Below are 21,703 nucleotides of genomic sequence, written 5' to 3'. Positions count from 1 at the left end.
GTCAGGAGAGTCCAGGAAAAGACTTTTATTTTGGGGTGAGGAATGGAGGAGGTGGCGGTGAGGAAATGAGCGGGACGTTAATTTCATCCCGTCTTTGGACATTTGGCGGTTGAAGTTCCTTAACGTGGTGATTTTGAAGAAAACATGAGAGATTGATAATCACTGAGTCTTCTCCACATTCATCTGAAGTTAGTCCACACCAGTCAGGGCCTGGGTGAGATGTTTACGCACCAACCAGGGCCCTGTGTTGCTAATGCACATCCCACAAGCTGGGATTTTTGTCTGAAGTCCTGATATCATATAAGTTGGGGATTCTTCTACATGACTCATTTCCAAAGACTTCAGTAAGACACACACACACACACACACACACACACACACACACACACACATATATATATATATATATATATATATATATATATATATATTACCCCTTTCAATGTTGGGTCATGAGTTCTACTCACAGAATTTTATGTAGAAGGTATAAATCATAAAATCGAACAAAAGGGCACGTTCCCTGCGTCTTATTCAAAATTGACAGTTTGTGAAGACTCATAGCTGTCCTTAAGGTTTTTTGTTTTTTCCTTGTCTTAAAGGACAAGTCTCTCCGTAAGGACACATTCTGGCTCTGCTGTCAAGCAAGCATTCCACCCTGTGTTTGCTCTGTGCTCTTGGATCTCTGAGCCTCAATTTCACTCATATACGTATTGGGGATACAACCAGGCTCCTTGGCATAGTGCAGGAACTCTTGATGACTGCGAGTCAGCTGTGCGTCTGAAACCGGCGCACCGTGGCTTATTATCGACTGTGAATGTGCTCACCCTAGATAAACACAAACCATCAGTTGTTCGATGAGCGCGCTTAACGGTCTCGAGGTTTTAATCCGTTGTTTTTTGTTTTCTGTCTCCTACTCAGCTGTCGCTGCTGCCTTTGCCTCCGGGTGTGTTGCTGAGGATACCACAGCGATGTCCGCCTTCAACCTGCTGCACTTGGTGACGAAGAGTCAGCCCGTGGCCCTGAGAGCCTGTGGGCTCCCCTCAGGTTGCTGACTGTTATACTGTCCTTTGTAGGGTGCCGGGCTGAGTGGGTATTTCTGCTGCGGGAAATGGTACACCAGCATGTTTTACTAAACTTCAGCTCTTTTAGTTGGACCCTAATTTAAAGATGGAAATTGGTTACAAACCCTCACTCTACTCTGAATTAGAGACACCGCCCAGTTTCCCTGCCCAGCATGCACTTGTCACTGATATTTCCTGGTGTCTTCTTGTTCTCCAGCACATCCTGTACACATCTGCAAGTCAGCGCACACGGGGCAGAACATTCAGCTTGTTAAGGGAATGCCAAGCTTCTCACGGCACATGTGGCTGTCCTTTAGGGGAAGTGAGAACTTTAAGGCAAGTGTGTTACTTAGACTGCAGCTAAGAAGAAAGGTTTCCAATTAACAAGAACCAAATAAACAGAAAGAATATAGCATGTTTCAAACTGGTTCTGAAATTAGAACCACTGGGGCTGGAGAGATGGCCCAGTGGTTAAGAGCACTGACTGCTCTTCCAGAGGTCCTGAGTTCAATTCCCAGCAACCACATGGTGGTTCACAACCATCTGTAATGGGATCTGATGCCCTCTTCTGGTGTGTCTGAAGACAGCTACAGTGTACTCTCAAACATAAAATAAATAATTTTTGCAAAATAAGATAAGTTAGAAACACTATGCTTTTTTTAAAATGTGATTTTTAAGCACTTAAAGGGAAGAGGAAAATTCAAACTTTCACTGTGTGTCCATACCATCTAAGTTAATATAGTCGCCTTACTGTATACATCTTTATCCATATATTGGGTAGAGAATTTAAAATTAAACACTAAGAATCAAATACATGAATATACATCGTGAGTAGTAAGGATACAATGATAAACAAGACTCAGTTGACTGGTTTTTCTTTCTTTTTGCTGGTCCTCTTTAGTTTTTTGTATTTTTTTTTTTTAATTTATTTATTTTATGTGCGAGTACACTGTCGTTTTCAGCCACACCAGAAGAGGGCGCCAGATCCCATTACAGATGGTTGTGAGCCACCATGTGGTTGCTGGGAATTAAACCCAGGACTTCTGGAAGAGCAGACGGTGCTCTTAACCTCTGAGCCAGCTCTCCAGCTCAGTTGATTTTTTTTTTCAACAAGTAGAGAGAAATAAAACCGTATGAGGCTCGCTGACCCTATTACGCTATGGCTAGACTGGACATGACTGCCTTGGGCCGAGTAGGGAACCAGAGCACAGTGATCTGGGACTCCGGAGCTTAGGAGGTTCCCACAAGGGAGATGGGTGGTCACAGAGCTTGAGCAGCGGCTAACTGCGTGGCCTGAAGCGGGGATAATTTCAGAACATGAAGTAGCGCGAGCAAGACATGAAGATAGAAATGAGGGATGTGTGGCAGGAAACACGTGGTCTGTGGGGGTCGCGGGGGAAGACAAGGGCAAGTGGAAGAAGCGAGGAAGTAAGGAAATCTGGGCACATCAGGGGGTGCTGGGAATGGTGCGCTCAAGAGGGCTGAAGTTGTCATGGGCGTTCTATACACCCAGCGGTCGCAGCGTGGGGAGGGCCGGCGCTGGTTTTCCTACTTGAGGGCCTGCGCTGGTTTTCCTGCATAGCTTTGATAGGGCCTGAGATGGCAACTTGATTTCAGGTGTCAGATAGGGCACTTGTAAAAAGTAGATTTTATGTTGTTGATCTACGACAACTCACGAGTAAATGCAGCCTAATGCACGGGGCCCCGCCCCCAACCACTTTTGGCACTGTTCTTCCGGCCCTGCGCGTCCTGTGCTGCCCCGGTGTAGTAGAGTAGATAGATTTGAGGTTGTGTGGTGTCCTCGGGAGTCGAGTCTTGAAGATGGTGATGAGAGCAGATGGGACAAGATAAGGGTGGAAGACAGGGAGAGCCCGGCAGTAGACCTGGCTAGGCTCACCCATTGCATTGTGTCTGCTCACAAGGAAAAACTCGTTCGCTGCAGTCTTCCTACCAGAGGGCAGTTTCCCATCGCTATAGACACAAGTGACGGGGTCACAAGCGTTCAGTTAAGGCCTGTGTCTATTTTCCCCTTGTAAATGCCTCCATGGGGAAAAGCCCTGCACATAGTTTTGTAGGGCGGGTTTGCTATCCATAGTGGAGGCTTAAGAGTTTACAGAAGTAACTTTCAAAGAGCAGTGTGTTCCTTAAAATATAACAGGGCTAGTAAAGTATTCCACAATGAAACTGTTGAGTTGAAATACAAATAGCTTTCACTTTTGATAACAAAATAAATTCAGAGATAAATTCCACAAAACCGGGTAAGGAGCAAACCATTCCAGCACCAGAGCTCGGTAAGCAATTCTGGATCCAGACTGGTGGAAATTGGAATCTGGCTTTGACTCTTACTGTCTGGACGTCTTAGTTTCCATATTTTCACAAGAAAGACAATGATAGGTCCTGCCCAAAATGATTGCTGTGAGAATTAAATAGATTAGCATGTAAAAAAGCTTAGCACGCTGCCCGACCCAGAGTAAGCACCATACATATTTTCACTAGGTTCATTACAAAAACTCCTACGTTTATATCCTTTTGGGTTTATATTTTTCCATGAAAATAGACTTTTAAAACACTTAAGTATGTATAAATAAATTTCCGTTTATAACCACCTTTAATTTAATAAGAACCACAAATGCATGTGGCTTGAGATATATAACCTATCAATCTATTGTTTCTTTTGAACACTGATGTTTTGTGTGTGTGTGTGTGTGTGTGTGTGTGTGTGTGTGTGCGTGTGTGTGTATGCTACCTTTGTACATCTCTGGCAGTCAGGTGACAACCTCTGGGTGTTGTTCTGGGGGACTAAACTCAGGTTGCTTGACTGCACGTGCCTTTACCTACTGAGCCATCTTGCCAGTCCCCCAACCTGTGTTTGATGTGTTCGTTCTCTGTGAATGTTGTCCAGCGCCAGACGTGAAGTTCTGTAAATATATGTTTCTTCCCTTCTTACCACCCCATATTGACAAAAAACCCAGAGAAATCCTATATCTTTCTTCCCGGGGACTTATAGACACATTTTAGCTGGCAAATGAATTGATTAGAATTTCCCTAACTTTCAAGGGTCACTGGTGTTTGAAGCGTGATGAACTTGTGATCTATTCCTCTTTGAGAGGCAGGCGTGCTGAAGAGTTTGTTAGATTTAGCGACAGTGATACAAACTAGTTGGAACTTTTAAATTTTAAGACGTCACCGCAATGACAGCCCTAACCTTGATCACTTGGTACAGAGAGGAAAAGAGGGGTAGTGGGAGGCCAAGGAAATTGAGATGAAAATTTTATTCCTTGCTTTAAATCACTGTTCCTTGGCCCAAACCCATTACGGCAGAGATCTCTGTAAGTCAGAAAGACTTGGGTTCCTTATCCCCATTAAATCTGAGTACTCGATAATAATTCAATATTGAGTAGCAAATTGATTTTGAATAATTATTAAACATTGAGTTATAAATTGATTTTGAATAATAATTCAACACGGAGTAACTCTATTGCTAAAAGAAAGTAACAGTGGAAACAGGCTCCCGAGACTGGTCATAGCTGGGCGGCGGGCATCGAGGACATATCTCGGAAGTGATTTATCACTTCGGCTCTGGCTGGCCTTTCTCCTTATTTTTCTAATAACGCATAATTTTAACTTAGAGCTTATTAGGTGCATCTGAGTCACGGCTCACTCGTGTTTGTCATTAAAGGTCATTTTTCTCACTCAGAGTTTCTTGATAATTTCCTACAACAGCTTCCGGTAAGTATTACAAAGCACTCCGGGACAGGAGCAGAAACTTAGACCACAGTTCTGTCGTTGGCTTGTGCGTGACCTTGGGCACATCTGTGAACCTGCCCGGATTTTATTCTCTTTTTCTTTAAAAATGAAGAAGAAACATTAGATAATCTGTTCCATTATGAAATCCTGTGGGCTTTTTCTTCTTAGCACAGTTTTAATTTTTGACTTGAGGTGAATTATATCTCAAACTTCAGTATTAATTATTACTCAAGATTTATAGGAAAGTCTGCTAGGTAGTGCTAAATCAAGATGAAAGGATTATCTGAAGAGGGATTGTATAGCAAAATTTGGTCCATGGTTTTAATACTGGAGAAAATTAGGTGTTGTGGTAGCTTAGATCAGATATCATGGTAGTTTTAGCCAACTAGAGGTGCCTGTCTAGATAGGCCTAATTATGGTGATAAGTCACACAATAAGCAGTTGAGGCTTTGATGTCACTTCATCCACATGTTTAATAAGCCAGCCTGGGACTATTAGGCTGTTTGTGAAGAAATATAACGTAGTGTTCTAGTGAATAAATTAAAACTCTCAAAGCCACATTCTGAAAAGTAGGGTTTGGAATACACAGACCATCCTCTGTGACAGTAGAACTCTATGAACCAGGGGTTTGTGACCCCGGAACATGACATAGTGTCTGCTGCTTAGTAAGTATTTCTTAAACTAATAGTAAGCATCTGGAGAGTTTATGTGTGTATGAGGTCATAACTATGACAAGGAGCAGGAACTCATTTGAGATTACTTTATATGGGGAGATTAAAAGTGAAGTTTATAGCTTATGTGCCTTTAAAATTTATTTTCAAAAGGCAATTTATTCTCACTTTATTATATTTTTATAATATAGTGGATGTCTTAGATATGGACCATAGTATTTTCAGCTAAATAACAAAAGTGACAGCACAGATAAACTCCATAACTATACATACATATATATGTAGTACATATGCATATATATACATACACACATATACATATACACATATACACACATATACACACACATATACACACACATATATATACATATATATACACATGCATATATATACATAAATACATATACACATACACACACATATATATACACAACAACATATACACACATATATACACACATACACATATACATACACACATATATATACACACATGTATATACACGACATATATAGACACATACATACGCACACACACATATATAGATACCACACATATATATCATCTAGAATTTCTTTGCCTTTTTCTCTAAAATAATATGAGTTTGTTGGTTTATTAACTGCCTGAAGTGTACACATATATCTTATATTTACTATGAGAATTAAGAACTCTGACTCGTTTGTTTACATCTGTGAAGCAAACTAGTGTGTTTGTACTTTTGCCACCTTAAAGTTTACTACAGATGCACACAAGAGCATCTCTGTAAAGTAAAAAGCACTATTTTCAATTAAAACTGACAGTAGTTCATTAGTAGCAACTGGTGTTACTTCTACTTTAAAAACAATCAGCTTACCCACTGGAATAAGTACACTTTCTTATGTTAGTGCTGTTCAAATCTGGACCACCTCCATGGGCCTTTGATAAACACAATGGTCTTCTAGAAAAATGAACAAACAAACCAAACCCTCCAAAAAACAGTTTTGTGAACACAATATTTTAGTAGTTTCAAGTTTCCTATTGTTCTTGTGCTAAAACTCTTCAACTCTGTGAGTGGAGTGCAGAGCCTGTTCTCAGACAAACACAAAGCCACTACGACTGGAATCAGGACTCAGTAGTCCTTGGTTCTCTGTTGGTGTCACGAGCTAGCTTTTTAATTACACTAGCATTTTTGAAGAATACACACTCAGAAACACAGACGTGTACGGTGTGTGTGATACATATGTGAGCATGTGTGTGTATGTGCGTGTGCGCACATGTGTATTCAGTTCTAGAGGCTTGATGCGGGGCCTCATACATGCTATGTATACTAACAAGCCAGGAATGTTTTTGTTTTTGTTTTTGTTTTTGTTTTTGTTTTTTTAAGAGAAATAACTTTAAAACCAGAGGCAATTTTCAGCATAGTTTACAACAGCATTAGAGGTCAGTTGACTGGCTGCTACCCCCACCTTCCAGTAGGTGGCACTGGCTGTACATTCTTGCTTGGCTTGCACCAATCTGTTAGCATTAAACACATAAGTGCATTGTAAAAATCTCAAAGTATGTGAGGAATACCCAGTTAAGAGTGTGGATTTACAAACCACACTTTTCTTGCCCATACATGTTCCAGCAGTGTGTGTAGAGTGAACCCTTTCCGTTTTCAATAGGGCTCCAGCTCCCTTTGCTTGGACGTTTCTTGGAAATGTCTTTCATATGTAGACTTTCTACAAAGTAAAACAAGTTTTTGTAAATTAACTTATCTTTTCCCAAATAGCTGATTTAGCAGTAATTCATAGCTTTTACATGTAGCCCAACTTCCTGCAGCGGGCCACCCAAGAACTAAAGAAAACTACACATTTTGTTTTGCCATGTTTTGGATTTTTATAGAATCCTGAGACGTTATTAGTTAAACATGTTGAACGTCAAGCATGGACCAGTTTTTGCATAAATGAAATATTTTAGGAAACTAGAAAAATTATATTTTAAATGTTTATTAATGAGTTGATTAATGAGGAGTGTTTTTGAAACAAGAATTAGTAGCTTTATAATGTAGTGAGGCTTCAATTAATACTGAAAGCTTGATATGTGGTTTATGTGTTTTAAAAACTGTTTGTAGAGAACGCATATTTTGTCAAGATCAATTTGTCACAAAATAACATACATGTATAAATATAAGGTGTTGGGCATATGCCTTACTAAACCTGGTTAAATGGCAAATATATTAGTAGCACAGTAGAATATCAAGGCAGGCATGGGAATATCTGAAACCCATCTCATCATCTCTTTTGAAAATTAAGTATTACAATGACTGTGAAAGATATAAAACATTACTGCCTCCAACAATTCTACAAAACTAGAAAGTCAAGACAAGATGAATTTGGAGAAATTGCATAGATAGGCTGTTTCTGTATTTAAGCATGCTCACAGTGATGCTATAAAAAAGATCAGAGAGAAATGAATGAACTAAAAGGCATTTTACCTCAACTGATGGGCATGACAAAGAAGTAAGCAGAGGTAACTGCAGATCATACCTGATCACACCTGCGGGCAGAGGTAACTGCAGAACATACCTGATCACATCTGCGGGCAGAGGTAACTGCAGATCATACCTGATCACGCCTGTGGGCAGAGGTAACTACAGAACATACCTGATCACACCTGCGGGCAGAGGTAACTGCAGATCATACCTGATCACACCTGTTGGTTTTCATTGTCAGTCTTTCCCAATTTATAGTTTCAACTGAAACATTTTATTTAGTGATCAAATTTTTCATGATTCCTTTTGCTGGATACATTTTAATTTAAAGTTATTTAAACTGCATTATTGAGATACAGTGATAAAATGATAAAAGTGTATGTAGACATTTTGTGCCTTCACATTTGAAAGCAACCATTTATTGGAGAGCTTAATATTTGTTAGAAGTTCCTTAATTTCCCCCTTTATCTGTATTTAATATGCTCACTCGTGTATCACTTATTTTAAAATGTTAAAAAATTATTTATTAGGTACTTAATGGATTAATAAATTATATATTTGCACACTTACACATAATAACTTTTATGATAAATACTTCCTTCTATGCTACTCATGATGATTATATTCAGCCATGTGCTTACAGAGAATGGGATATTATTTTAAATCAATAGATTATTTGAGTTTTAGGCAAGCCAGGAAAATCTACCACTGTAAATATCTCTATGGTTGTAATTTTATAATATTTTATTTTATTGCCAGAATACATATTATCTCAGGATGACTCATCCCACTTGATTAATATTTCACTATCACTCGTGTGATTTTATATAACTTAACCTCACGTTTCAAAGCCCTTTGCTATAGTTTTGGCATTGATGAGGAAACAAATTATGTTATTCCTTACTGGTTTGTTTTTATTACCAGTTTGCTTTTGGGCCCCCAGAAGTTTCCTTTTCTATCTTTCATTCCATGTTTTCAACTGTAAACTGAGAGTAACAGTTATTGTTATCATTACTGCTCTTTTACAATTAGAATTCTAAGTGTTACATTAGCTGATAATTTCCAAAACCTTTTTAGTATAGAACCTCAATCTCTTACTATCAAAGAGAAGAAAGAGGAAGATTCTGGGGAGCAATCTGTTACAGTCAGGAGAGCATGATGAGTTGGCCAGGCTAGGTATTTCTTGTTACAGGAAATGAATGCTTGGATCCTGTAATGCACCAGAAAGACTGAAATTTCTGACTGTTTGACTCACTGCTCCATTCAGACTAGAACCGTGTCTGTCCCATAAGGGGCACCCGATGCATGTTTGTGGACCAGATGAATGTCGGCGAACAAGTAACATCATCTTAAGCATCAAGACGGTGCCACAAAAAAAGATGGCCACTGGGGTGCAAGCTTTATTAACTCTAGGGTGAAAGAAAGTACTGTACTGATACTTTTACAAGTCCATGTAGACATTCTCTCTTTGTTTAACCATGGAGGCAGGAGCAGGGTGAGAAGTTTCTTGGTGCAGGATAGATAGCTTCCTGGGACCAGATTTCACACAGGACAGTGAAAGGTGCAGAAGGACTAGCTAGCTGTCCTTAGTGGGGAGTGGAGTCGGCAGGAGATGACCATGTACTTGGGGAGCAAGAGTTAGCGGTAGACGGCATAGTAAGGTATCACGGAGCATGGGCTGAAGAGAGAGCGTAGAGAATGAGTCAGGGTCCAGCCTCTAGGACCCGGCTCATGTTAAACAGGCGTGTGACCACATCAAGTAACTTCTTTGGGCATTAACTGCTTCTTGAAGGTTTTAGTCTAGAAGTTTGTCAATTTTCAGTCTACAATATGAGGAATATTAGTTCTGTTATTTACCCTGTAAATTATCGGATGATACTGCATATTGCTGTCTTCACTAATTCGAATACTTAGCCTTTTCTGCTTTACTGTTTTCATAGTGAGGACTCACTTTAAAAACCACGTGATGGGGACTGGAGATGTGGCTCAGGTGTTAAGAACACTGGCTGCTCTTGCAGAGGACCAGGGGGGAATCCTAGCACCCACGTGGCAGATCCCAACCTTTTAGTAACTCCAGTTCCAGGGGATCCACCGCCCTCTTCTGGCCTCTGCTGGCACTACAGGCACAGTACACATACATTCAGACCAAACACTCGTATACATGAAATAAAAGTAAATAAATCTTGAGGACAAACATAGCATATGGATAAGGATATATGATAGCTTGGCAGTGTTCTTTCCCCCTTTCTAGTGGCCCATAGATAATGTAGCACATCTAAAAACGTGTAGTAATATAAGAGACTCTCTGAGATGGATCACACCAACAGGTAGACTCTCCTGCTGGGCCAAGCATTCTCACACCCTTCCACCTGAGACATTTTATGCCAGTCATCCCTTAGTCATGGTGAAGACTTGGACGTGGACCTCAAGAAAAGTGATAAAGAATCAGGTACTTTCAAAGGAAAAGTTGTTTTACTCTATCATCAGGCACCATTTTTATCACACTGATGCACTAGACAGATGTCCTCGTATGTTTGAAACCGAGATCTAAGAAGCATGGGCACAGGTAACGAGAAGACATCTTGGGGGAAGGGTTAAACAGAAGCCCCTGAGATGGAGGCTTAAGGAGGCAAGCAAACCAATTTTAGATCAGCACTTGTCTTGCACTGACACAGTTTCTGGTGCAGGGAATGCAAAGATAGCTAGTAAATATGCAAGCACACTCCTCTGAGCAGCCCTTGAAAACTTCAGTAGAAGCCATGTGCCTTTTCTTGAGTTTTCTGTGTGAAAAGGAAAAACGTTAAATTGTATCCTTTCCTCCAGAATATCTTAGATTCCTCTGGGCTAATCAGTTAGCTATTCCTCTGGCAGAAGTTGCAGACTTGGTTTTTGTCATTGTCCTTAAATTTAGACTCAAGTTTGATGTATGCCATGAGTTAATTTTGGAAACTTGAAAAAAAAATTGAACTTTTAGGCAGCATATTTTCTTTCTAGTGAAGTATTATTCAAAATAAAATTCTGCATGATAATCAAAGAGAGGGCTTGTTCCAGCAGGTGGTTACCTCTTATCTCTTAAGCAGACTGTGATCTCCGAGGGGGAAACCGAGGGACGAAAGATGGATAGAGAGGATATTGCTTGTGCGAATGTGTGCATGCATGTGTGTGTGTATGTGTGTGCTCGCGCATGCATGTATACAAATCTTTTTGATTGCATGTAAAATGTAGAATTGAACTGAGCCTGTCTGGTTTTAATCTTTTTCTCTATGGGAGAGTGAGGACCCATGCTTTAAAAAAAAAAAAAATTAAAACCAGGGAACTGCAGGTTTGTCAGAAGTCTCACAAGCAATCAGATAGAGTTGACATGAGGTGACTTTCTCTTCCACTGCTGTCCCTAGATGATGGGAGTGCTTCAGAAATTCCTTTTTAGTTCTATGCTTCGCCAGCAAGAAAATGCTTTCAGGATCAAGACATGCCTTAAATATTTCTCTAAACCCTAAACTTCATGGTCCACATTAACACGAACACCATTGCTCCCAGGGTTTGCGTTAAGTTTTGAGGGGTTGATAAAGTAGTTTCTAGTTCTCTTGGGAACTTAACAGATGGTGATGAAATGATGACGGTATGAGGGTTGCACAATTAAAAGTTTATAGTGTGCAAGTAAATATAGACGTATAGAAGATGGCTTCTGTCTCACGGCCGTTCAATGTTTTTAATGGCTGTTATATCAGGGTGAACGAATCTCTCTGTTGTCTCTGGTCAGAAAAGTCATGCAACTTCATAAACGAGGCTTTACTACTACGGTGAGAATTTCAGGTCATCCTAATTAGCCTGAGATACCACAGAGTTGATGCTGGCCTCTCACAGTTCATGTTTTCCTGTCAGCTCACAACAGGAAAAACAAAACGTTCTCACGTTTCCCTCCTTGGCTTTAAAATTACTTCACTTCTCAGATCCCAAAGTTTTTCTCTTTTGAATCTGAACCTACACCTTTTCCTGTTTGGAGAATTGGCAACTTCATAAAATTAGCCGATATGGCTCCAAATCCTCCATCTGCATAGCTTTCTGCAGGGTGGACGATCCTAGCCTTGGCTTATACCCATGTAATCCCACCCTGTTTGTCAGTCAGCCACCTAGGAGGAGCTTTCTTCCCTATTTGGACATTTCCTGGCACTCTGATTGTAGACATTTGATTTCTACAGGTATCCTATGCTGCTAGGACAGCCAGACATCGTCAATCTGGACGGGAAAAGTTTAGAGTACAAATGCCCTCAGTGTTAACTCCCTTTACACAGAGTTCTGCACATGCCTTCCCTAAAGACTTAGGTTGTGCTGACCTCTTACCATTCCTGCTCATCTGTGAGCTCCTTAGGAGGCAGGGGCTTTCCTTGATCTGTCCTCAACTCCGCAGAGGACTCAAGTCTTAACTCACCGAAGATATTTAATAAATGGCTGTAGAGACAATGCATCAATATTAAGCCCAGAAGTTTGTATCTTGAAGAAGTTACAATGTTTCTAGGTGATGTCCACACGAAGTTGGACCACACAGTATTTGCCCAGGCAGATGCTCTGCCCTGCAGAGCAAACAAGCTATCCCTGAAGGCTGGCAGAGGTGAAGCCACCTGGGTGCATAGAGTGGGAAGGAAAACTGGCCAGAAATGTCTTGTGACCTGGTCTGTTCTCTCTGTCAGTATAGAAGCCGGAGGCCAGTTTCATCTTTTGGTGCGGTGCCTGTAAAATACATGGCATTATTTAATTCAAGAAATGTAATGATTCTTTATGTGTCTTTAGGGCTTGGAGCACAGATGCAATTAAACAGTTTGGTATAAAAATTAAGGCTGCTCTTTTAAAGCTCAGCTGAGGCATTAATTCTATGTGTTCTTTCCTTACGGATGTCCCCTACCATTACCTACAGGACTACCCTAATGTGGGAGAGGTGCCCGAGCTTCCCAGGGTACATGCCTTGTTTAAAATGGCCGAAGGGTTTCGTTCTCTATGCTCATGCAGCACTGATCTCCAAAGAACCCTCTACTGACGCCCTTCATGTGGAGCTCGAGGTTGGGGATGATAGTCTGGCTTTAGGTAGTATGACATTAAGCCAGCAAGCAAGTTAGACGCAACGCCAGTATAATCCAGCCAGGTGACAACATTCTCAGAGACATGTTGGGTAGACACAGTCTGAAAGGAGGCCCCTGAGAGTTACCATATACACAGAGCAGTCAACTTTGTTAGAAACAAGGCCTGCCCTTTGCCCAGTGTCCTTTGCCCACTGTGTCCAGTGTTTACCCTGCCCCCACTTGGGCTTTCTGGCCATGTTCAAGTTGCCCGTCTCTGCCACTCATGTATGAGCTGTACAGTGTCTTCACCTCCTGGCCATCCCCTCTATGCATTTGGAAAGTTCTTGAGTCATCCTCACTATCAGCTACCTCTCCTTCTTCAGGACTCTGCCCAAATATCACTGTAGTGAGAGCCCCCTACCTACTCCATGAGACAGCCGTCTTCCGGTAGCCTGGGCACCCTAGCCCTGCTCCTTGCTTGCCTTTCCACACTTATGTAGTTACCAACTTCTAAAAGACCTTCTACTAGACCACCTTGCTTCTCCTGTGTTCTGTGTATCTTACCTCTGCCCTAACGGAGCTCCAAGGCAGAAGGTCTCACCTTGTTTTCAGCACTGTGCTCTGTGTCCTCCAAACAATGGCGGAAGCCATGAGCGGACCCAGCATGATGGTTAAAGCAGTCCTTCACGTATGCTCGGTAGCTGACAACAGCTTAGACTTAGAAAAGTAAGTAGTCTTGATTCAGTGTTCTCAAGGTGAGCAGAGCAGCCCTGGTTTGTGGAAGCCAGGGCCTGAAGCTGTGTCCTGACACCTTGAAATGCACGAGGTCCCAGAGATGTTTTCCTAGTACATATTTACTCTGAGGGGAGGGTCTGAACTGAAGACGCCTCCATAACACCTCCCCCTCTGTAATTGTGCTGTTTTGTTCTCAAGGCCTTTAGCGCGTGGCTGGAGTTGTGAAACAGAAGAAAACCAACAGCAGTTGGTGTTTGTGGTGCACATTTATTCTAAAGGTCAGCTAGATTTAGTCTATAATCTCCCACTTACAGATTCTAACACCCCCTAAGCCTGAAATAAAATAGTTTTCCAACATGATAGACTAGTGCGAACTTGAACATGGACGCTCACAGTAGAAATTAACATATGCTTTAATTTTACACCGTCTGTCAATACAGCAGCAGGATATTCCTACGTTAGCTTTACTATCTTAGTGAAGTTAAATCAGAACAAGATACACATCTCATACTTATTATCATGGGGAAATAGTCAATATTTTTCCACACTGAAATATAAGATGTATGGTTTGAGAGTGCTCTAAGCATTTAGGTGACCGATCTGGTCTGTACAGGGAGTAGAAAGTCCTTTTGGCATTGTAGATGTGGTGAGAGGCTTGCATGGGCTTGCCACTGATGCTGAAGAATGTAGGGACAGCCGGCACGGGCTAAGGGCGGACATTGCCACTCTCTGCGTGTCCTGCCATGGCCATGACCTTCCTATTCTGTTGTCTTAACTCATTAGTGCAGGATTATTATTATTGTTGTTGGTGGTGGTGGTGTTGGAATTTACTGCATAATTTGAGAAGAAAGTTTTGTCTAATTTTCATACTCACAGAAATTGCCATATTGTTCAAGAACTGCATGTTTGAGTTGCTACACTTCCGTAAAAAGTTATACTATAACCAATCCTATGAGCCTAGGTTCCGTTTGTAAAATGGACGTGATCGATCCTCTGCAATTCTTCACTGGGGGGGGCCTGCTAAGTCTGCTGTTGTCACCCGTACAGTGGCTGATGTGGTGAACACTCTGCTACGGTCACAGTTTGAAGCAGGTAGAACCAGAATGCAGACTCCGTTTTAATTAGCAATAATCGCGCCTCGGATAAACCTCATTGGCTACGATACTGCCACTGCGCAAAGCTGCAGACTCCGTTTTAGAAGTGTCTGTCTATGTGTGTATGTGTGTGTGTGTGTGTGTGTGTGTGTGTGTGTCTGTGTCTGTGTCTGTGTGTGTATGTGTGGTGTGTATGTCTGTATGTCTTTGTGTGTGTGTCTGTGTGTCTCTGTGTGTGTGTGTGGTGTGTGTCTGTGTGTGTCTGTGTGTCTGTGTGTGTGTCTGTGTGTGTGTCTGTGTGTGTATGTCTGTGTGTCTGTGTGTCTCTGTGTGTGTGTGGTGTGTCTGTGTGTGTGTGGTGTGTATGTCTGTATGTCTTTGTGTGTGTGTGTCTGTGTGTCTTTGTGTGTGTGTGTCTGTGTGTCTCTGTGTGTGTGTGGTGTGTGTCTGTCTGTGTGTGTCTGTGTGTCGGTGTGTGTATGTCTGTGTGTCTGTGTGTCTCTGTGTGTGTGTGGTGTGTGTGTGTGTGTGTCTGTGTGTCTGTGTGTGTATGTCTGTGTGTCTGTGTGTCTCTGTGTGTGTGTGGTGTGTGTGTGTGTGTGTCTGTGTGTCTGTGTGTGTGGTGTGTGTGTGTGTGTCTGTGTGTGTGGTGTGTATGTGTGTGTGTGTGTGTCTGTGTGTGTGTGTGTCTGTGTGTGTGTGTCTGTGTGTGTCTGTGTGTGTGTGTGTCCGTGTGTGACAAAGCCGTGCTGTGTGGGATTACAGGTATAATCTCCTGCATCTGTGTGGCTACTGGAGTTTCTACACTGTTCTCCCCTTCAGCAGTGACATGGAAGCTGTCTTGGTGTAAAGAAAAATACCCTGGGCATATTTCTGTATTTAAATACGTCTGGATTGGGTTTAGGATAGATCTGGTCCATGTAACAATTACACTGTAGGGAATGGGTTATGGTTAGATATACAGGGATAATATCTATTCCTCTAGACGTACTGTGTTGCACGTGTGTGTGTGTGTGTGCGTGCCGACTTGTGCCTTCAAAGTGTGCTATTAAACATTTCAAGAAAGGGATCCCTCTCTCCCTGACGTGCTTCTAGGCCAATTTAGAAGTCATTGAACAGATGTCGTAGAACGCTAATGTTAAATTACCCTGTGTAATGAGAAAATTACGGTACCTAAGTGAAGATAGCAAAGGGAAACCAGACACCCAATGAATGATGCTCAGATTTCAAAATGAAATGATGTCTTCAGAATCAACCCTGGCACCGCGAGCCTTTAGCCAAGTCAGTCTGGTAGGGAGCAGAGGACCGAGACCAGCACGAAGCTTCTCTTTGTACATGCCAGTGTTGGTTCTGCTCTCAGAATTAATGAATCAGCACAGCATTCAATTGTCCAAGAAGTTTATCATTGCTATTGAACGGTGTGGCCAGACTTCTGTTACAATCTGACAAACTTCGTACTGGAGTTGCTTAGTACAAAAATCACAGTAACTGTTTCTAATGTGCATGCCCTTCCTTTCGCTACTAGGTATACTTTAAATGCCTAATTACTTGGTGAACACAGTATGACCAAAGAAAAAAAGAAATGCATGAAGTTTGACCACTTCACATAATCACCAGCCTTTCTCAGAGAACAAACCTCACTTACAGTTGGGAAACAACATTTATATTTAAGGTTGAAAAGCCAGGATGTAGGAAAATTTCACTAATTTGGAAGATGACCTTTAAGTGCACCAAAACCAAATAACTTGTAGGCTGTGACATAGGGCGCATTCCTCCAGAATCTGTGTGAATGCTGCTTTCGTGGTTCTCGAAAGACAAACAAAGAAAGCTGAAACGAAAGCTTTTCCCCCATTCCACACAAGATGGGGACTAACAAAGGAACAGAGCGGGTCCCTTTCAAAGTTCACCATTAAAACGCGTTCTGCACAGCACAGCTAATGAGCTGGGCTCATAGCGGAAAACAATCTGTTTTTAAGAACGTTTAGATCAAAAGTAATTTCTAATCTATGAAATAAGGACTCTTCCATACCCTCCATTCACCAGTCAAGCTTTTATGTTTGTATTATTTACTTCAATCAGATGTTTTCAATTTTACTCATCCCTCCCCCCTGCAAATACATGACAGGGTTCATCAATACTGACCAACAGTCTTATTCTTTTCCTTCAGAAAAGAGATTTTAATTTTTTGAGAAAGAGAGAGAGAATGAAAGAGAGAGAAACATCTTTGCCTGAGTGGTTTGCGAGCATCTGCGCTCGAAGCTACTTTTCATGAGCACCCCTTAGTAAAATGACTCAAGGTAAAAGAGCAGAAAAGCATCCAATGTTAGGGAATTGCAATCCAATACCATGTAATTTAAACCGGCGGTTGCTTCTCCTGTACCAAATGACATACAGATGGGTGGCTAAGCTCTTGAAACGTTGGGAACACAATTGGCCTTTTTATATGAATGAACGTATATTAAACCCAAAATATTTTCGACAGATTTGTTTAACTCTAATTGTCCAGATCTTAATTATCAAGCCCGTTGGAACCAATAATTTCAACCATGATAATTTGTCAGATTAAGGTTGTAATTAATGAACTTTGTGACAAAATTAGCAGGAACCCTTCTAACAATCAGTAAAAGCAAAATAAAATTTAAGAAGTCTGTGAGGGAGGTAAACAGAAACCCACCCAAATCCAGGGTGCCTGTTGTTTGAGAAAGAGCCCTTCTTCATGCTGGCTAAATAGGCAATTGTCTGTCTATGCCTTGGACAGCAGTAAGCAGGGTTTCTCACACCAGGATGAGCCCGGTGTTAACTGTGGTTCAGTGAGGTGGGAGGCCCTCAGGGCTATTGCTGAAATGCCAGTTGTTCCTGGGTTCCTTTCTAGACCAACAAAGGATGGGGAGGCTAGCAGAGGTCACTGTGACTCCCTACCTGACCAAGGTTGTCTTCCATTGGCTCTGGTTTGCCTTCTCCCTGGCTCCCTGTTTTCTGATGGAGAATCAGCCATCTGTCTAGGTGGCCCCAGTTCTGGAAGCTGATAGCCTGTCTTCAGTCCCACAATCAGGATGGCTGATTAGTTAATTCTTGCCGAGCTTAACTTCAGTAATCTTGGATTCTATGGTAGGTGCCTTAAAAGCAAACCTCGGGAAGGGTTTCTCCTGCTGAGTCAGAAGAAGTTGAATTTAATACTCAGGATACCAAGACTAAGTTCAAGATGTGGTAGGAAATCTCTGTGTGGAGGGCCATTTGCAAGCTGCTTTGCTACTCTGATGGATGGCCATGGAAAGGCAGGTTAGTGCAGTGAGTCATGGCTGTCCTGCCTTGGTCATGTTTCTTCCGCTCACTTGCTAGAGTAAAATAAAAACAGTGCACACAAACACACAAACAGGTGTCGTCTGAACATCTCACTGCAGTCTGCATATATTGAAATAAAACTGCCTGGGCTGTCAGTCACATTAGAACCACTTTGACATTCAGACACTAAGTGGGGAAATCCTCCCTTCTGAGCTGTGCCAGGAGAGCACAAACCCTGAAGTCAAACCATACCCCACTTCTGTTTGTGTCCTCTTCTTCCTGCCTCCCTCTCTCTCTCTCTCTCTCTCTCTCTCTCTCTCTCTGGAATTCTTGAATCTCACTTTATATTAAGTAAATATCTTCTCCTGAAGTCTCCTGACATCCTGACAGTTTCTTGATAGCCTGATAAGATACGGGCTTTAGAAAAACCATGCATTTCTAAAGACCATGCAGAACCCAGTTAAGTATCTGATAGACTCATAGAAAACAGTAGTTCCTACTGTAGAAACACACACACAAAAAGATACATTTAGGTTCCTCTGAAAAATAACTAGGATGGCAGGCGGCCATCTTGGACGACAATGGTTTGATGACAGCCTCAGGCTCATCTACCAAGTTGCAAAGTTATGGAATGGATCTTTATATGCCCATGTCACCGCATACTTGCAAATACATGCCTGCTGTTGGATTCACCTTCTAAAAGGGGGTTTCAAGGTATCAGGTAGCGTAAAGGATGTGCCCTGGTCCTGTAAACAAATGCAAATGCCCAGTGAGTTTCCAGTCTCTCCTGCTGGGAGCCCTGGCTGTGGCCCATTCTTGTTGCTCCAGAGGAGTCAGTTGGCTCCTTTAGGTGTGTTCTGTTTGAACTTGGAGACCAGCTGTAGCTCAGGTAAGATTTTGTAGTCCGTTAGGGACTCTCTGGTCATTGAGAAGCGACTGACTGTAGAGGCTGTGCTGTGGCGGCCAGCCAAAGCAAGTATTTAGGATTCGGGCTAAAATGGCTCTTTCTCCCATATCCTCTCTTTCCAGGGTCAAGTAGGGATAAGAAGAACTGTAAGGTGGCCTTTTCCCAGCAGGAACTGAGGAAGCGGCTGACACCCCTACAGTACCACGTCACTCAGGAGAAAGGAACAGAAAGGTAATGTGTGCTGTGATAAAATAGGCAGGCAAGCACCACTTTCTCCCCCTCGGAGTCTTCTTCCCTGTTGATTATTTTTAAAGAAACTATACACACTGGCTGAGGCCTGCAAACGACTTGTCTCTGAAAAGACTGGAGATGGCACTGCCTAGGGTTAAGGCTCGGTTTTGTTTCTGCTTTACCCCCCACTCGGAATGTGCTATCTCTATAAAGCCATGGGACTTTTGCTGAGGGCCTGTTTTTAGTTTACAACGAAATGTGTGGAAGGAATAGCGATTTGGATACTTTTTTTCTTCTTCCTTGGACGACATCACAGCAAGGAAAACCGTGAGGGACGTGGAGCTCCGCCAGGAGGCTGGCATTTTGAAGGTGGTCATTGTAAAGCATAGACGTTTTGGCTGCAAAAAGAAGGTAGCATAATTTAGTTCCTTTCCACCCCGCTCTGATTTCTTTTTGAAGCACATGTGGAGAAAGTATTTATTGGCTCATTTGTGGTTGGAATGTCAAAAATTTTCAATAACTACCCTCGCACGGCTTTGGTCCTTGGAAGTTCGCCCTACATCCTGGAAGGGGTGGGAAAAAAAAAGTCCGTTCACTTCCAAGACTGTTTTTAGTGAATAGAATAAAATCTCTCTCAGCTGATTTCAGCTAAAAGGTACCTTGCCAGGGCCCAATGATTTTGTTGTCTGATTTATACCGTGGAGCTTGGCATGGGGCTGTAAATGTAGCTCTGATCCAGATTTATTAATGATGTAACTTTGTGCTTCCATTCATGAGCTCACACAGGGGATCCTTGTTCCTCGACGCCACGCTCTCCCCGTCACAGAGCCCACTGTGTACTGAGTTTACTAAACGCCGAGGCTCTAACAAGGTGTGCCTTCCTTCTACCAGCGGTGGGCTAGATCACAGCGTACGGGACTCCTGCCTGCCCGCCCGCCAGTGTTGTGCGCGAGGCTAGCAAAAATGATTTAATGCACACAAACAACCAGAGATTAGGTCATTCTTAAAAATTCTGTTTATAAAAAAAAAATTGGACCTCGTAAAGAGGGCAAAACGATAATAAGAACAGGCTGCGAAGCACATAGACTTTTTGTTGGCCCGCACAGCTGATCTGCATTAACCGACTGACCTCCTCGCCTTTAAGATTGTTAACGGAGAAAAATATTCCCTTAAAGCTGCAATATTCCCTTTCAAACCAAAAAAAGTGAGACTCCTTCCACTTGAAGACTCAGAACCTGCTACATTTTCTGGTCCCCTCTTGCATGGTGTGGGGTAGCAGAAATCTCAGATAATAATGTTCTTTATATAACTCAAACAATGGGCTTTTTTTTTTTAATTTGAAAAATATTCTAAGTATTAACTTACTGGATGGCTTGATATTTTTACTTAACCTACTAGTTTGGAGTAGTTATATGTAATACACACACACACACACACACACACACACACACACACATCACATACACATATAAAGTATATTACTATTGTTCCGGTTTCCATGTTTGGTCTGTTCTCACTTTAGGACCAAAAACCCCTGGAAAGCTTTTTTGGAGAAATATATTTTAAACCAATGTGTTTTATAAGAAGTAATACTAGCTTTGTTAATATTTTTTGACGATCTGTTTATTGTTTATCAGTGCCTTTGAAGGAGAATACACCCATCACAAAGATCCTGGGATATATAAATGTGTTGTCTGTGGAACTCCGCTGTTCAAGTAAGTGTCCTGAAAGCCAGTGGGCATGGCCGGGTCATGTGACCCAGAGGTCCTTGCTGCTCAGTTACCTGTGAATCCTTCCTTTTGCTGAATTTGATTCTATCCTTTTATATTTTTGTCCACTCCCTGAAAACAAGAATGATTACAGACTTACGTGGCTAACTTACTAGTGTGACAGACTGGGTAACTTTGTATTGTTCAGACATTTAAAATGTTAACTTTGTTCTACCTCAGTAACCATTCTCCTTAGCAGAGGTATGAAGACAATCTTGGTGAACAGAGATGTGCTTATGTATTTACTGATTTGTCTACCTTCAAGTGATGCCCCGAAATCCATTTATGGGCCATTTTGCAAAGCATTCATGCACATCCCTCAGATTATAATGCATCTATCGAGAAGTCTTTACTTCTACAATGAAGGGATATACACAAAGTAAGCATGTAACAATATTGTATATGTGAGGTTAACATTACTTTTATATTGGCCTAAAATCCTCTTTTTAAAAAGATCCCAACAGTTCACAGTAATGCAGGCACCACACAGACTTTTTGACCAAGACAGATAATTCTTGGTCTGGATAGGATAATCTTAGTAAGGAAGGACAACCTTTACCAAAGACATTTTATCTGGGTGTGTAAAATCTCGGGATCCCTGTTCTGTCCTGTAGAGTTGCTGCCCTGGGGGAGTGAAAGCAGAGACCTTACTCAGGAGCGAGCGTCCTTTATCTGAGACAGGATTAAGAAGTGTCA

The 21,703-nt window shown here is 41.8% G+C and overlaps 1 protein-coding gene and 1 pseudogene across 11 annotated transcripts in view; one reads left to right on the top strand and one right to left on the bottom strand.

Moving 5' to 3' along the window:
- Msrb3 (methionine sulfoxide reductase B3) overlaps nt 1-21,703 on the top strand; it is a 128,099-nt gene that overhangs the window by 28,423 nt on the left and 77,973 nt on the right. For 6 of the 11 annotated variants that reach the window (XM_087559009.1, NM_001398959.1, XM_087559003.1 and 3 more), the window contains 3 exon segments: nt 919-1,044; nt 19,130-19,238; nt 20,876-20,953. In XM_087559009.1, the coding sequence (XP_087415135.1) occupies nt 969-1,044; nt 19,130-19,238; nt 20,876-20,953 (263 nt within the window). In that variant the 5' untranslated portion in view covers nt 919-968. 11 annotated transcript variants of the gene reach the window in all.
- LOC148004712 (U4 spliceosomal RNA) lies at nt 14,839-14,906 on the bottom strand (annotated as a pseudogene).

This window comes from Rattus norvegicus, chromosome 7 (genome assembly GCF_021556685.1).
Source record: "Rattus norvegicus strain SHRSP/BbbUtx chromosome 7, alternate assembly SHRSP_T2T, whole genome shotgun sequence".
Taxonomy (NCBI): Eukaryota; Metazoa; Chordata; class Mammalia; order Rodentia; family Muridae; genus Rattus; species Rattus norvegicus.
The sequence above is the reverse complement of the archived record's forward strand: the minus strand, read 5'-3'. Positions and strand labels throughout refer to the sequence as shown.